This window comes from Lithobates pipiens, unplaced genomic scaffold (assembly GCF_037356315.1).
Source record: "Lithobates pipiens isolate NorthernLeopardFrog02 unplaced genomic scaffold, aLitPip1_a1.2 Scaffold_18, whole genome shotgun sequence".
NCBI classification, from domain to species: Eukaryota; Metazoa; Chordata; class Amphibia; order Anura; family Ranidae; genus Lithobates; species Lithobates pipiens.
The window spans coordinates 484,802,519-484,818,210 of NW_027507758.1; the positions used below are offsets into that span (position 1 = coordinate 484,802,519).

The following is a 15,692-nucleotide window of genomic DNA, read 5'->3' on the forward strand; positions in this document are numbered from 1 at the left end:
TGGACCGGAACCCTTCATAAGGTAAGCAAACACCTTGGTCCTAGGAGGAGGACAAAAAAGGAACACAGTCTCTGTTCAGAAGCAAAGATTTATGGGAGTGGGGTCCTATGAGGTATGAGAGGCGGGATTAACCCATACGTAGGCTGCCATGGAGTCTGTCAGGAAAGACATTTTCATGAGTTGAAAAAAAATGAAAAAGTAAACTTATCCCAATTTTTTGTATAATGTGAAAGATGATGTTACACCGAGTAAATAGATACCAAACATGTCACGCTTTATAATTGCACGCACTCGTGGAATGGCAACAAACTACGGTACCTAAAAATCTCCATGGGTGACGTTTAAATTATTTTTGTGGTTACCAGGTTAGAGTTACAGAGGCGGTCTAGTGCTACAATTATTGCTCTCGGTCTGATGATCGCGGCGATACCTCACATGTGTGATTTCCTTATGCCTTTTCTTTGCTGCGTGAGCTCGCGGGGATGGGGACACTTTAAAAAAATTATTTTTTCTTATTAATTTTATTTATTTTTACATTATTAAAGTGTGTTCTAATAAAATAAAAAAATGTAATCACTTTTATTGCTGTCACAAGGAACATAAACCCTTGTGACAATAATAGGTGGTGACAGGTACTCTTTATGGAGGGATCGGGGGGGTCTAAAAGACCCCAAATCCCTCCTTTAGGCTGCTTTCACACTGGGGCGGTATTCAGGCGTTACAGCGCTAAAAATAGCGCCCCTGTCACGCCTGAAAAAAACCAGCCCCTTTAACTCCAGTGTGAAAGCCGGAGGGCTTTCACACTGGAGCGATGCGCTGGCAGGACGGTGAAAAAAGTCCTGCTAGCCGCATCTTTGCAGCGGTGAAGGAGCGGTGTATTCACCGCTCCTATACCGCTCCTACCCATTGAAATCAATGGGACACCGCGGCAATACCGCCGGCAAAGCGCCGCTGCAGCGGCGCTTTGCGGGCGGGTTTAACCCCTTTTCGGCCGCTAGCGGGGGTTACAACCACCCCGCTAGCGCCCGCACACTGCCGCTAAAACGACGGTAAAGCGCCGCTAAAAATAGCGGCGCTTTACCGCCGACGCTGCTCCCGCCCCAGTGTGAAAGCAGCCTTACACTTCGAAGTATTCAGATTGCCAAAAATGGTGATTCTGAATACTGTATATTTTTTTCAAATCCGGCACAATTTTAGAACTGGCTAGCCAACATTTGTCTGCAGAAAATCCGACAACAATTGTCCGATGGAGCGTACACACGGTCGGATTTACCGCCAACAGCCTGTCATCGAACATTTGCCTTCGGAAAGTCCGATTGTGTGTACGTGGCTTAAGACTTTGCATTTCTGAGTTAATGGATATCTATTAGGTCTCAAGTCTTTTTTTGCTACTAATTCATGGAGAGACAGGAAAAGAAAATGAAGAAAAGTAACATCATACCCTGATCTTCATCAGGCTCTTCGGGTCCCTCTTCTTCACGCTGTACAGGGTTCCGTAGGTTAGTGACCAGTCCAACATTCTCTTTCCGGTAAAAGTCAATCAGCTCTTGTAGGTTTACAAACAAGCGCATGGGGACACCTTCTGATGCCTGCGTATAAATCATATACATTTTTACTTTGTAAGTATTAAAACACTAGTGTAAACACCAATACTAACATACTGGCTAAAATAAATACAAACTTATAGCACAATCACTACACAAATATCAATGACCTATTAGGAAGTTTTAAAACCCTGTATTAAAGCTTTTGTAATCCCAAAATTATATATATATATATATATATAAAAAAATAGCAAGATTACAAAAATAAAGGGAAAAGGCCTGAAAAAAAAAAAGAAAACAAATGCAATTATTACGTTTCAGAACTGGTAGGCTTCACTATATTATAAGTTGTAATCTACTGCTTCGCAGTGCAGTGGTCTATGCTGGCAGAGCTGATTAATAGTCACACCCCTTGATAAGGAGTGTAGTGCAGAGGAGGTGAGTGGGCAGGTTTCACCAGGTCTGGTACATTACTGAAAGCAGTACATCCAACCCCTGGTCTTTACTGAACTTCACAGTCATATTGAGACACCATGCACAGCTGCTGTAACAAGAAAGTGGAAGTAAGACTAGAAAAATTACAGTTAACAAAATTTATTTGACTGCATAATTATTCCTGTGAATTCCATCTGGCTTTTAAATTAAATAAATAAGGGAAACTTCTCCTAAATAATAATAAAAGCAGATATGTTAGGTGTACCTGGCCAGTTACTGTACATAAAAACGAAGTTAAATTGCTATTTAACCCAAAAACAAAAAAGTAATATATTGCAGCTTACCAATTCTTATATACCTGCATTCGTTTTCTTTTTTGTTTTTTGTTTTCTTTTATTTTCAGCTGTTGATTTGGCCATTAAGTCTATTATTTTTCAATTTCCTTTAGTAGACCAAGCTGTGCAGTAAAAGTGGCAGTTAGGACTCATTAATACTTGTGGTCGGGGGTAAGGTGGTAAAAGTAGGCAGTTGAGCTGCGGTTTTACTGCCCCACGACCACTCATCTTAAATTAACGTGGAGGTTAATATTCATAGTTACATAGTTACATAGTTAGTAAGGTTGAATAAAGACACCAGTCCATCCAGTTCAACCTGAGTGAGTGTCTACAATTGTCCCTATCCCCGTACATTGCACACTCACATTGGTCCCTACCCTCAAGGAGCACACAATCCAAGGTCCTCATTAATATACTAGGGCCAATTTTGGACAGAAACCAATTAGCCTACCTGCATGTCTTTGGAGTGTGGGAGGAAACCGGAGTACCCGGAGGAAACCCATGCAGGCACAGGGAGAACATGCAAACTCCAGACAGGTAGTGTCCTGGTTGGGATTTGAACCAGCGACCCTTCTTACTGCTAGGTGAGAGTGCTAACCACTACACCACTGTGTTCATGGCGTAGCCTTTGTGCTTTACTTTGCAGTCAAATCAAAAACAATACCCTCTGTCAAGTTCGGTGGACAGTACTACTGCTGGGGACATGCTGCAACAGCTAACTAACCTTTAGGCCGCGTACACACGCGGGGACTGTTCGCCCAACTTTGTCCGCTGAACAGTGTTTCGGCGGACAGTCCGCTCGTGTGTGGGCTTCAGCGGACAGTTTCAGCGGACAGTTTCAGCGGACAGTCTGACGAACAAAGTTTTTCGGAAATTCCGTAAAACTGTCCGCTGAAACTTGGTTTGAGCGGACAGTCCGCCCGTGTGTAGGCTTGTTCGTCAAACTAAGTTCCGCGCATGCTCAGAAAGGATTTACACGGCGAAGGTTGCATTGCAGTGTATAGGACGTCGTATTTCTAGTCCCGTCGTACGTGCCGTTCACGTCATCGCGCAAGTTTCAGCGGACTGTTCGTTCGTCGTGTGTGGCCAAGTCCGTCCATGCTAATTTTGAGCGGACTGTCCGCTCAAACTGTTTGACGAACAAAGTTGGGCGAACAGTCCCCGCGTGTGTACGCGGCCTTAGGCTTGTGTTTATGGCACAGTATTCCCATTCAAAAACCCTGTTTGACCACTCCTGTACTCCTCTCTGAAAAGCAGTCCACTGTGGATTAATTTTCGTGGGACTGCTGCAAGTGGAAACAAGCCCTTGTACACACGGTTGGACATTCCGACGGAATGTCCGGCCAAGAAAGTTTGAGAGCTGGATATAAAATTTTCCGACAACATGATCTGATCGGACTTTGTCTGATCGTTTGTAGAGAATTCCGATCGGACAAAGTGCCACGCATGCTCAGATCAAATTACGAGACCAAAGCTATTGGCTACTAGCCTGAACGTAGTCCCGTCGTAACGAACGAACGTCATCACGTTCAGAACGATCGGATTTTCGTGTATGCAACACCAGTTTCGGACAAAATCCGCCAGAAAAAATCCAACGGATTTTGTGGTCGGAATGTCCAACCGTGTGTACAAGGGCTAAGAGAGGAAGTGTGCTGCTGGCTGGATTAACAGATAAAATTATTAAAAGATAAAGAGCTTAAAAAAAAAAAAAAATGCAGCCACCACATGTAGGAATTGATAAAATGCAAAATATGAAAGTATAACTACATACAAATTTTATTTTTTAGTTTTGGATGAGTAGATATAGATTAGAACCCCTGTCAGGTTTTTATTGCTGTCTAAGCCCCCATTAGGGAGATCCAACCTTTCTAATTGTCCTGTTTACCATTATCATAGAAAGTGAAAGTAAAGGAAAAGCCCCAAATTTTGGGTCGTCCCCAGAAAAGTAATAGAAAATAGGGGAAATGTTCCAATGGGGACACTAGTTCTGGTGATCTGAAGGTCTCCAAAAAATTACCTTAACCACTTGACTTTTGGAAGGTTTACCATCCTTCATGACCAGGCCATTTTTTACAAATATGGCATTGCGTTACTTTAATTGACAATTGTGCGGTCATGCAACTTTGTACACAAATAAAATGTATGGTATGTCCTTTTTTCCCCACAAATAGAGCTTTCTTTTGGTGGTATTTGATCACCTCTGCATTTTTTTTCTTTTTTTGTGCTATATAAACAAAAAGAAGACTGTCAATTTTGAAAAAAAAAACACAATATTTTTTACTTTCTGCTATAAAACCTATCCAATAAAAAAATGTGTTCATATATATATAGGCCAGTTAATATTCTGCTACATGTTTGTGGTAAAAAAAAGTGCAAAAGTTATAGCATCTACAACTATGGGATATTTTTATGTATTTTTATTTATAAACTAGTAAGTGCGATGATCAGCGACTTATATAAATGACATTTTGACACTTCTTGGGGACCAGTGACACTGATCAGTGCTAAAAAATATACACTGTCACTGTACTAATGACACTGGCTGGGAAGGGGTCAACACCAGGGGCAATCAAAGGGTTAACTGTGTGCCTAACCAGTGTTTTACCACACTGTGTGAGGTGCTTTTACTAGGGGAAGACATGGAATTTATTTCCTGCCTTTCAGAGACACAAACTCCATCCCTTCCCTCCTGTCAATTCTATGTCTTTGCAGAATGATCGGTGGGTGCCGGTGGACATCAAGTCCCTGGTACCCACCAACAGGCTCCCACTGTGTGTAATCACAGTGGGAGCAAGCTGCTGGCAGCGCATGCATGCCCCCCCTACCTGGAAATGTCCGATCACGTATGTACAGGTGATACAGAGGTGCCACCCTGTAGCAGTAAAACTGCTATAGAGTGAACCTTAGAGAGGAACTGCAGTCTGCTCATGTAATTTGTAATAAAAACATCTTTTGCCATTCTGAAGCTTCCCTCCAACCACATTGCATATTATTTTATATATACTGTGATTCTGTACTTGCCAAATATGCTGTAGAAACCCCCCTCCACTGAGTCTGGCTGCAACCATTTTAACTGTGGGCAGCTGAAGCTGCTGCCTGTTTACTTTCTGGATTCACACAGACACACCGAGGCAAACCTCCAGCTCTGCAGCTCTGATTGGCCCTCTTATGACTCATCCCCCTCCCTTCCTGGCAAACTCTCAGGAGAGAGAGTGCTGTGCATGATATAATAAGCCTAGGCTAATGATAGACAAGAAACAGGAAGTGGGTTGTATAAGATATTTAATGGCAGAAAAAAAATGTTTTACTATCCAAAGTTAAAACAACAAGGGCAGAAGATTTAATAGATGGAAAGTTGAAAAAATGACTGAGGGCCGGTTCACACTGCGGGCGATGCGAGGCGACACGACTTGCCTCGCCGCGATCTGACAAGTCGCCCCCGTTCTGTACAATGGAACCGTTCTGAGAGGAGCGACTCGAGTCGCTCCGACTCAGAAAAAAGGTTCCTGTACTACTTTTGGGCGACCTCGGGGCGACTTGCATTGACGTCTATACAGAAGTCATTTGCAAATCGCCGCTGAGGTCGCGGCAGGTCGCGGCGAGGCAAGTCGGTGTCGCCTTGCATCGCCCGCAGTGTGAACCGGCCCTGAAGGTCCACTTTAAGTGGTTAATTTGCAGGGATTTCCTCTCACTTCCTGTTTGGCTATGGAACAAGAAGTGAAGGGAAAGAGATGAAAAATAAATCTGACAAGGGTTATTATAACCCTCTCTTATTCTTTTCAAAATGAAAAATAAAATGTTGCCTATAGTTTTACTATAAGTTTTTATCTTTGGGTTTAACCACTTCCCGCATACATGGATGTCCTCCCATTTCAGTGGTTATACCGGGATAATGTCTGCACCTATAGGCACCATCTCGGCATTTATCTTTTCCGCTAGCAATTCTCTTCAAAGCAGAAGGAATCTGAGTGGCTAATTAACCACTCGTTCATTTCTGCGGGTGGCGGAAGGGGGTCCCACCCCCTTCCTGCTCCCTCCCCCACCTCTCCCAGGCTCTCCAGTCCCATTGCAGAGGCCGATAGCGATGCGGCCTGTGGCGATGGCAGCCCTGTACAGAGAGAGAGGAACTGACGTTATTTCCCCTCTCTCTGTAACCCTGGAAACCGGGAGTGACGAGCAGTTTGCCACTTCCGGTTCCGCCTCTTTGTGTACTTGGCCAGCAACAGCCAGGTAAGTAGCCGATCAGAACGATCGGGGTCTGATCAGCTACATAGGATGCCAAAGGAGAGATTTGGGGTCTCTCCATAAAGAGGACCTGGCACGGTCCATGCTATCACAAGGGTTGTTGCTCATCCCTTGTGATAGCGATAAAGTTAGTACAAAAAAAATGTGAGTGCACGTTACTCCCGCATGCATATGTAAACGGCAATCGAACCCACATGTGAGGTATTGTCCCAAATGTCAGATTTAGAACAATAATTCTAGCATCAGACCTGTGCAACTCTAAATTAGTAACCCATAAAGAAGTTTAAAGTGTCGTCTATGGAGAATTTTTGCCACCATTCCACGGGCAGATACAATTTTAAAGCATGACATGTTAGGTATCTATTTACTCAATGTAACATCATCTTTCCTGACAGACTCCATGGCAGCCAACGTGTGGGTTAATCCCGTCTCCTCATACCTCATAGGACCCCTCTCCCATAAATCTTTGTTCCGGGCCAGAGGACGTGTTTTTTTTTGTTCTCCTCCTAGGACCAAGATGATGTCTTACCTTTTTATGAAGTTTCCCACAAATCCAGGCCTGGCAGTGTGCATGGCGATAGTGTGGCTTCAGAGTTTTCCTCTCTGAAGTCCAGCAATCCTAGCTATTAGCAGGTGGACACGGGAGATAATATGCAATGCCACGAAGAGCTTACTAACCTGGCCAATGGCAAGCAGCAATGTGGCCAAATGCTCCAGCTATTAACGGGAGGCCTTGTAAATGCCCCGGTCGTACAGTGGCTCGAGTAGCAACTCCCAGTCCCAGGTCTGGTCGAGATCGCGCCGTGATGGTGGTGATGTATTTTCTTTTATCATTATTATGGCAGCCGTGCCTCTGTGTTTCATGTCCTTTTGTTGTTCCTTCCAGGCTCTGTTTATTTTCTATGGCCAAGGCGGCTGGAACGCATATGCATTCCAGCTCGCTGCTTCAGGAAGTTGCTGGGTTCTGTCTGTGCATCACCAAGCCTCGAGTGAAACTGAGGCTTTGTTCGCGCATATGCAGTTTCGATTCTATTTTAAATAGCTGTCAGTTCTTTCATTCCTGGGGTTATACTACAAGCCTAAACTGCGTTTTTCCCCAGGAATCCTTGGTCTCATCCATTCCTATTGATGTCTTGCAGCCTTATTCTATCCTGCTTTACTATGGATGTGTCACCGCTCTCCTCTGGCCATCCCTTACGCTGCTGGTATTATGGCTGTCTCCTTTGCCTGTATTTTCTGGGTACGCTTATTTAAAAGTTTTTAACTCTTTCTTTTCCACTCAGCCCTGATAAAGACCATCCTAGGTTTCAACACTGTCACTCCCTTTTCAAGCTTCAGACACCATAGGTCATCCTCCAGGTCTAGGCACCACAGGGTGGAGCTCAAATCCACATCCGGGCAACACTCTCACCACCACTCCAGCCGCTTTGAGAGGAAAGCCTGCTTGGGATGTGGGGCCCAGGTCCCCGAAGGCAAGCCGATCTGCAAGAGATGCTTTTCTAAAGACGCAAAAGAAAGAGAGGGTGGAGACCAACGAGTGGAAGCCCTTGTCAGAAAGGTGGTCCATGAGTCCCTGAGTAAAGTGGATTGTGATCATATCCATGACCCTGCTGACGACACCTTGTCAGTCCCTGTTAGGGATGATCTCCAGGCTCCAGGATCTTCAAAGCGGAGCCATTCCTCAATTGAAGCATCGGACAGTGAGGTAGAGGTACAGTGGTGTGAAAAAGTGTTTGCCCCCTTCCTCATTTCCTGTTCCTTTGCATGTTTGTCACACTTAAGTGTTTCGGAACATCAAACCAATTTAAACAATAGTCAAGGACAACACAAGTAAACACAAAATGCAATTTGTAAATGAAGGTGTTTATTATTAAAGGTGAAAAAAAATCCAAACCATCATGGCCCTGTGTGAAAAAGTGATTGCCCCCTAAACCTAATAACTGGTTGGGCCACCCTTAACAGCAACAACTGCAACCAAGCGTTTGCGATAACGTGCAATGAGGCTTTTACAGCGTCCTGGAGGAATTTTGGCCCACTCATCTTTGCAGAATTGTCCTAATTCAGTTACATTAGAGGGTTTTCGAGCATGAACGGCCTTTTTAAGGTCATACCACAACATCTCAATAGGATTCAGGTCAGGACTTTGGCTAGGCCACTCCAAAGTCTTCATTTTGTTTTTCTTCAGCCATTCGGTGGTGGACTTGCTGGTGTGTTTAGGATCATTGTCCTGCTGCAGAACCCAAGTTCGTTTCAGCTTGAGTACACGAACAGATGGTCGGACATTCTCCTTCAGGATCTCTTGGTAGACAGCAGAATTCATAGTTCCTTTTATCACGGCAAGTCTTCCAGGTCCTGAAGCAGCAAAACAGCCCCAGACCATCACACTACCACCACCATATTTTACGGTTGGTATAATGTTCTTTTTATGAAATGCAGTGTTCCTTCTACGCCAGATATACTTGGACACACACCTTCCAAAGAGTTCCACTTTTGTCTCATCGGTCCACAGAATGTTGTCCCAAAAGTCTTGGGGATCATCAAGATGTGTTGTGGAGAAATTGAGACGAGCTTTGATGTTCTTTTTGCTCAGCAGTGGTTTTCTCCTTGGAACTCTGCCATGCAGGCCATTTTTGCCCAGTCTTTTCCTGATGGTGGAGGCATGAACGCTGACCTTAACTGAGGCAAGTGAGGCCTGCAGTTCCTTGGACGTTGTTGTGGGGTCTTTTGTGACCCCTTGGATGAGTCGTCGCTGCGCTCTTGGGGTAATTTTGGGCGGCCGGCCACTCCTGGGAAGGTTCACCACTGTTCCATGTCTTCGCCATTTGTGGATAATGGCTCTCACTGTGGTTCGCTGGATTCCCAAAGCTTTGGAAATGGCTTTATAACCCTTTCCAGACTGATAGATCTCAATTACTTTCTTTCTCAATTGTTCCTGAATTTCTTTGGGTCTCGGCATGATGTGTAGCTTTTAAGGATCTTCTGGTGGACCTTACTGTGTCAAGCAGCTCCTATTTAAGTGATGCCTTGATTGTGAACAGGTGTGGCAATAATCAGGCCTGGGTGTGGCTAGAGAAATTGAACTCAGGTGTGGACAACCACAGTTATAGTATGTTTTAACAAGGGGGGCAATCACTTTTGCACACAGGGCCATGATGGTTTGGATTTTTTTTCACCTTTAATAATAAACACCTTCATTTACAAATTGCATTTTGTGTTTACTTGTGTTGTCCTTGACTATTGTTTAAATTGGTTTGATGTTCCGAAACACTTAAGTGTGACAAACATGCAAAGGAACAGGAAATGAGGAAGGGGGCAAACACTTTTTCACACCACTGTAGATGACCCTGGTGCAGGTTTTGAATTTGCCCTAGTACCACAGCTGGTCAAATCTGTTAAAGAAGCTTTGAGATTGGAAGAGCCAGTGGAGGCATCCTCCAAACAGAGGGAGTATTTTAAACACCTCAAGAAATTACGCCCTCATTTTCCCTTTTTGGGTGAACTCAGCGAAATAATTACAGATGAATGGGGTAGCGTTGAAAGGAAGAATTCCCTGCTAACAAAGGTATCAAAGATGTACCCATTTAAAACATCTGGAGTCGGCTCTTCTCATTGATCCAGCCCTAATGAGATTGGTGAGGCACTTCACGATCCCACTGCAGGATACTGTATCCCTTAGGGATGAGAGGAAAATTGATACCAACTTCAAGCGGATCTATATTACAGCGGGGATGAGCTGAAAACCAGCTCTAGTTCTCGCAGCTCTTTCTAAAGCGATAGAAGTTTGGTCGGACAATGTAGATGCCTCTCTGAGGAGCATCTCAGAAGAAGTGGCCAGGAGCTAACCTATTCATGAGCTCAGGTTGTTAACAGATTTTCTGGGTGAGGCTTCCTTGGACATTATTCACCTGGTGGCTCGGATCATGCTGTCATCTGTCACAGCTAAGCATGCCTCGTGGCTGCACCCGTGTATAGCTGACCCTGCCTCCAAGCACAAATTGGACAGTGTCATCACCCGTTTCCACAGGGGGCAAGTCGAGATTCCTTCCCCAGGATCACCGTCTCCTAAACCAGATGAGAACATAGCCCAGGCAAGGTTCAGATCCTGCGAGGGATGCTTGCCACTATAGGACTGGTCATGAGTTCAGGAAGACCTGGAAGAAAAACCAGCCTTCAGGCCAGAAGCTTTCAAAAGGGGCATCTTCCGGTGGATGAGAAGCCAGTAAGTCTTTTTGATATTGCGCCTGCCCAGACAGAACGGGTTGGAGCTCACTTACTTTGTTTTCAACATGTCTGGGCAGCCTCGTTCAAAGATTTTTGGGTAGTCAAAACAGTCTCATCAGGTCATGCCTGGAAATTCAGCAGCCCACCAACTCTCCAATTCACTCCCCCATCATTGTTTCTCTCGGAAGAGAAAAACGAATTCTCCAGCACAGATTCTCTGGTGAGCTGCAATACCAGTTCAAGCCGACGAAAAGTTTGAAGGGGTCTACTTGCCCCTCTTCATGATGTTGAAGAAAAATGGTTCCTGGAGGCCAGCTATGGACCTAACCCACTTGAAATCTTTTATCAAGAAGGAGAAGTTCAAGCTGGAGACACTACTCATGATCCGTCAAGCAATCCAGCCAGGCGATTGACTCATGTCTATAGACCTTAAGGATGCTTACTTCCATATCCCGATAGCGACAGAATTCCAGAAATACCTTCGCTTTGCTGTCGATCAAATTCATTTGCAGTTCACTGGCCTCCTTTTCGGGCTCATGACATTGCCTCATGTGTTTTTAAAACTCTTGTTGGCTGTCGTGGCTCTGATCAGGATCACAGGTATCCATCGTATCATTATCTGTATGACCCGCTTTTGTTATCTCATGACAGGGAGCAGTTGCCAATCCACAGATCCCAGGTCATTTCCACTCTACTCGAGTTTGGTTGGCTACTGAACCTGGAAAAGAGCCATCTAGATCCTACACAGACCCTGGTATTCCTCGGAGTACAATTCAACACTATCAAGAGCACCATCTCTTTACTCCTGGAAAAAATCCTAGTGATCTGGGACAGAGTTAGGCTTGCAATGTTCTCCTCTCATCTCCGAGCCTCTAAATGCCTAAAGATTATCGGCACCATGGTAGCAACAACACCCATGGTAAAGTGGGCTCAGTGGTAAATGCAGCCTTTCCAGAAGGTCTTCCTCCAGCAATGGAACCCAGGGCTTCGGGATCAATCTATCCGAATAACCTTATCCATGTGGGAGAGCCTTCCTTGGTGGTTACAACAGAGGAACCTCCTCAATTGTCTCTCTATTGCACCTGTGTCTTGGATCACCATCACAACAGATGCCAGCAACAGGGGCTGGGGCACGCTCTGCTTGGCAGAAGTAGCCCAAGGCATATGAAGTTTTCCTTCTCACAAGATAGTCTCCAATGTTCTGGAACTCCGGGCAGGGTTCTGCACTCTACAGGCCTTTCACCACTTAACGGCAGGAGCCTCAGTCTTTCTAAGACTGGACAACACAACGTTAGTCTCATACATCAAGAGACAAGGGGGTACTCGCAGTCTCTCTCTGCTGAAGGAAGTAGTGCCCATCATGACCTGGGCCCAGATGTACCTGGCCAACCTGGCAGCTGTCTATCTCCCCGGAGTCCAGAACGTTCAGGCACATTTTCTGTCGAGAGTGTCTCTAGACAACAACAAGTGGAGTTTCCACCCCAAAGCCTTCAAGTGGTTCCTGTCCCTGGGAATCATTCCTGAAGTAGACTTTGCTTCTCCCCATGCAACTTCAGACTAGTAATACTAGTAAATACTACATGAGGTCTTGTTGTGCCCAGGCTTTCAGGGTAGATGCTCTGACAGACCATTGGCAGTTCCATAGGACCTATGCCTTTCCCCTGGTTCCTGTCATTCTCCGTCTTCCTACAATCAGGCTTGGATCTCTATTTGTCAGTAAGCTCGCTGCGGGTCCCAGTCTCTGCAATTTCAGCCTTTACGGGTGTTTTCTGGGCTAGACACCCTCTTAATCAGCAGTTTTTCAGAGGAGCAATAAGGCTCAGACCAGAAAAAGCCAAGATTCTCTAAATGGGATCTTCCATTTGTCCTGGATTTCTTCTCAGGTAGAGAGTTGGAACATGAAGATCAGTTCTCTATTAACCACTTCAGGCCTAGAAGATTTGGCTGCTCAATGGGCTGGCCATTTTTTCGATACAGCACTGCGCCGCTTTAACTGACAATTGCACTGTCGTGCGACGCTGTACCCAAAACAAAATTGGCGTCCTTTTTTCCCCACAAATAAAGCTTTCTTTTGGTGGTATTTGATCACCTCTGCATATACATACATATATATATATATATATATATATATATATATATATACACACAATGTTTGGGGGTTCTAAGTAATTTTTCAGAAAAAAGGGGATTTTTACATGTAGGAGCAAAGTGTCAGAAATGGCCCGGATGGCAAGTGGCTAATACTGCTTTAGGAGATTGTGCATACTAATGTAATTTGCTCCATTTGCCATTGTATAACTACCGGTATATTTTTATTTATATATATGAACTGTTGTTTACCCTTTAACCACAATTTCACATCTACTACTTTTGAATCTCCATCTCTCTCATCACATATCTTTTAAAAGAAAGCAATGGGGTTTCACATTGTGCCAGCCACAGGACTCCTATGCAAGTCGATATGACTGTGTGGGTGTTAAATGACAGCTTGTAAGAAGCAATGTGGTTACAAAGACTTAGCAAAAGGATATAATATAAGTATCCTTTGCGTTTCCATAACATACAAGATGCAGCGTTGCTGTTTTAAGTAGGGCTGCTTTGCACATACAGTAATTACCATCAAATATTTTTATTCAACGTCCCTAACAAAACATTTTTAGCACACACCTTCGTTTTGCAACCCATTTGATCCTATTCCAAAATGTGTATTATTTAGTTAGCATAATAATAAGGAATGTTGAATAGGTAATGGAATCCCTGTGACTTACCACCAGTTACATAGGTTAGTTAGTCCAATCTCCAAGAAGGTCTGAAACTGACCAGATGGCTTCCTGATAACCCATGCCTCTCAACTTTGGGAGATGGGAAGAGGAACACTTTATCGCTCAAATATGTTGGATAATGACACGCCCCTGCCATATCCTCAATAACACGACCCAATAAAGAATTGACAAGCAAGAAATGATTGGTAAGACCTAAAAGTACTTTTTTCAGTGCTAGTTTTCATTAACCCCTTTAGCCCCGGAAGATTTGGCTGCTGAATGACCAGGCCATTTTTTGTGACTCGGCACTGTGTCGCTTTAACTGACAATTGTCGTGCGAAGTTGCACCCAAACAAAATTTATGTTCTTTTTTCCCCACAAATAGAGCTTTCTTTTGGGGGTATTTGATCGCCTCTGCGGTTTTTATTTTTTGCGCTATATACAAAAAAAGAGCAACAATTTTGAAAAAAACACAATATTTTGTACTTTTTGCTATAATAAATATCCCTACTGTTTTTTTTAAAAAAAAGCTATTTTTTCTCAGTTCAGGCTGATATGTATTCTTCTACATATTTTTGGTAAAAAATCTCAATAAGCACATATTGATTGGTTTGCACAAAAGTTATAGCGTCTATAAAATAGGGGATAGATTTATAGAATTTTTATTATTATTATTTTATTTTTACTAGTAATGGAGGTGATCTGTGATTTTTATCAGGACTGCGACATTATGGCGAGCACATCGGACACTTTTGACACATTTTTGGGACCATTGGCATTTACATCGCGATCGGTGCTATAAAAATGCACTTATTACTGTAAAAATGTCACTGGCAGGAGAGGAATTAACACTAGGGGGGTTCTTCAGCCCACTGACCACAAAATTAAGAAGCATTTTTCCCACTGACCATCATATTAACATACATTGAGCTATAGTGATAATAATTATTAGCACATTTCCGGTTGCTAGAATGCTACTTCTGGTCTTTGGAGTGCAATTGACCAATGTGGGAGGTGTTCTCTCTCTCCCTATATATACTCTGCGATATCAGACACAGGCCATGCCCCTGGCTACATAATTGACAAAATACATTGGTTGGACTCACAGCACATGCTGTCATCGCGTACTGGAAGTAACAGCCATCTTATTGGTTGGAAACAACATATGGGTGTCTTTGATATGCTGGTTTTATCTATTTAAATGTAAGTGCATTACTTTGAATAAATGTTAGTATTAACTTATACTACACCATGAGGTGCCTCTTTTTGATCTTCTGATTAACTTAATACTAAAGTCTTGCTTTTTTTTTCTCTAAAAATAACAAACATGTTATACTTATCTGCTCTCTGCAGTGGCTTTGTACAGAGCAGCCCTGATCCTCCTATTCTCGGGTCCCCCTCTGGCGCTCCTGGCCCCTCCCTCCTGCCGACTACCCCCACAGCAAGCAGCTTGCTATGGGGGCACCTGAACCGACCCGCTGCTCTGTGTGTCCATTCAGACATGGAGCCACGGCTTGGCCCCATCCCCTCTCTTGCCTCATTGGCTCACCGATTTTGACTGACAGCAGCGGGAGCCAATGGTGCCTGCTGTATTTCTCAGCCAATCAGGAGAGAGAGTCCCGGCCAGCCAAGTCTCTTGTGCAACATTGCTGGATCTAGATGGGGCTCAGGTAAATATTAGGGGGGCTGCTGCAGACAGAAGTTTTTTTTTTTTATCTTAATGCATAGAACACTTAAGATAAAAAACCTTCTGCCTTTAGAACCACTTAAATATCACTTGGGAGTAATTTTGACCATCTGGCTAGATCAACCTCTAAACTAAAGAGAGTGCTGCATGTGGGAGAAGTGGTGGATAGTCCATTTCTGAGGCCTTCATCGCTATCTATGGGTTTGTTTTGTGCTGTTTGACCGTTCCTTTCAGGATGGTCAAACTGCTATCGTAAAAGGAAGTGTGATCTTCTCCTTAGTGTAGAGTCACCTAAGAAGGACAGATTGTGGGAAGAGTGGCATGTGGGTATACCTGGGCTGAATAGGGAAATCTGGGAGGAATGCTTTGAGGACAGTTCTCGGCTGGTGATAGCGTCCGGGGATAAATTGATCCAGACAAAGAGCTCGTACATTGAGTGTACTTTATACCACAGAGGTTGCAC

The 15,692-nt window shown here is 44.0% G+C and overlaps 1 protein-coding gene across 1 annotated transcript in view; it reads right to left on the reverse strand.

The window, feature by feature from the left end:
* Positions 1-15,692, reverse strand: part of INPP5D (inositol polyphosphate-5-phosphatase D) — a 237,395-nt gene that overhangs the window by 134,487 nt on the left and 87,216 nt on the right. Inside the window, exon 3 of the mRNA XM_077488478.1 lies at positions 1,442-1,589. Coding sequence (XP_077344604.1) covers positions 1,442-1,589 — 148 coding nt within the window. The remainder of the gene's footprint in view (positions 1-1,441; positions 1,590-15,692) is intronic.